At 60.0% G+C, this 1,021-nt stretch overlaps 1 protein-coding gene across 1 annotated transcript in view; it reads left to right on the plus strand.

Moving 5' to 3' along the window:
• Positions 1 to 495: 495 nt before the first annotated feature.
• LOC104526517 (RNA-binding protein MEX3D) overlaps positions 496 to 1,021 on the plus strand; it is a gene marked incomplete at its 5' end in the record, with an annotated part of 967 nt that continues 441 nt past the window's right edge. Inside the window, 1 exon segment of the mRNA XM_010169979.2 lies at positions 496 to 1,015. Coding sequence (XP_010168281.2) covers positions 496 to 1,015 — 520 coding nt within the window.

A 1,021-nucleotide genomic window follows, 5' to 3' on the forward strand; every position in this document is an offset into this window, starting at 1 on the left:
TTGAGAAACCTGCAGGATCCCAACAGGCCTTTTCCTTCCCTTCCATCTTCAGTGTCTTTTTATTTTTCCTTGCACCTCTTTAAACACCTTTTGACTTAACCTGGCCTCTCGTCCCCTCAACAGCAAGAAAATGTCCCCATGACTGCCTGCCCCGGCCCCCTGCCCACATGTTGTTCCAGCCTGTCCCAGAGCCAGGCTGCTGGCTGTGTCCTGCCAGGTCCTCGATCCCCACTGTGGTGCGGAGGAGCTGGTGACACAGGGTCAGGCTGGTTCCAGGAGCCTGGCGTGTCTCAGACGAGCTGGTGCAGCCCCCCAACACTGAGCTGGGAGCCCCTGGCTGCCTTTGTGGTGGGAAGGACCCCTCTCCCCAAGGGTGTCTGTGCAGAACCAAAGGGACCTGCTGGTCCTGCATCTCCCTGTCCTGTCTGAGCAGGGGTCCTCGCCAGGTTTCAGCTTTGACGTGCCTTTTTTTTTCTCCCTCTCCTTGCTCTGCAGGCTGCAAAATCAAAGCCCTACGTGCCAAGACCAACACGTACATCAAGACGCCGGTCAGGGGTGAGGAGCCCGTTTTCATCGTGACTGGGAGGAAGGAGGATGTAGAGATGGCAAAGAGGGAGATCCTCTCGGCCGCCGAGCACTTCTCCATGATCCGGGCGACACGCAACAAAGTGAACGGGCTGACGGGAGCGATGCAGGGGCCCCCCAACCTGCCGGGCCAGACCACCATCCAGGTGAGGGTCCCGTACCGTGTAGTGGGGCTGGTGGTGGGGCCCAAGGGAGCCACCATCAAGCGGATCCAGCAGCAGACACACACCTACATTGTGACACCCAGCCGGGACAAGGAGCCTGTCTTCGAGGTGACGGGCATGCCGGAGAACGTGGACCGGGCTAGGGAGGAGATCGAGGCGCACATCACCATGCGGACAGGCTCCTTCATCGATGTCAATGCCGACAACGACTTCCACTCCAACGGCACCGACGTCTGCCTCGACCTGCAGGGCAGCACGGCCAAACTGTGCGC

This window comes from Antrostomus carolinensis, unplaced genomic scaffold (genome assembly GCF_000700745.2).
Source record: "Antrostomus carolinensis isolate BGI_N321 unplaced genomic scaffold, ASM70074v2 scaffold25186, whole genome shotgun sequence".
NCBI classification, from domain to species: Eukaryota; Metazoa; Chordata; class Aves; order Caprimulgiformes; family Caprimulgidae; genus Antrostomus; species Antrostomus carolinensis.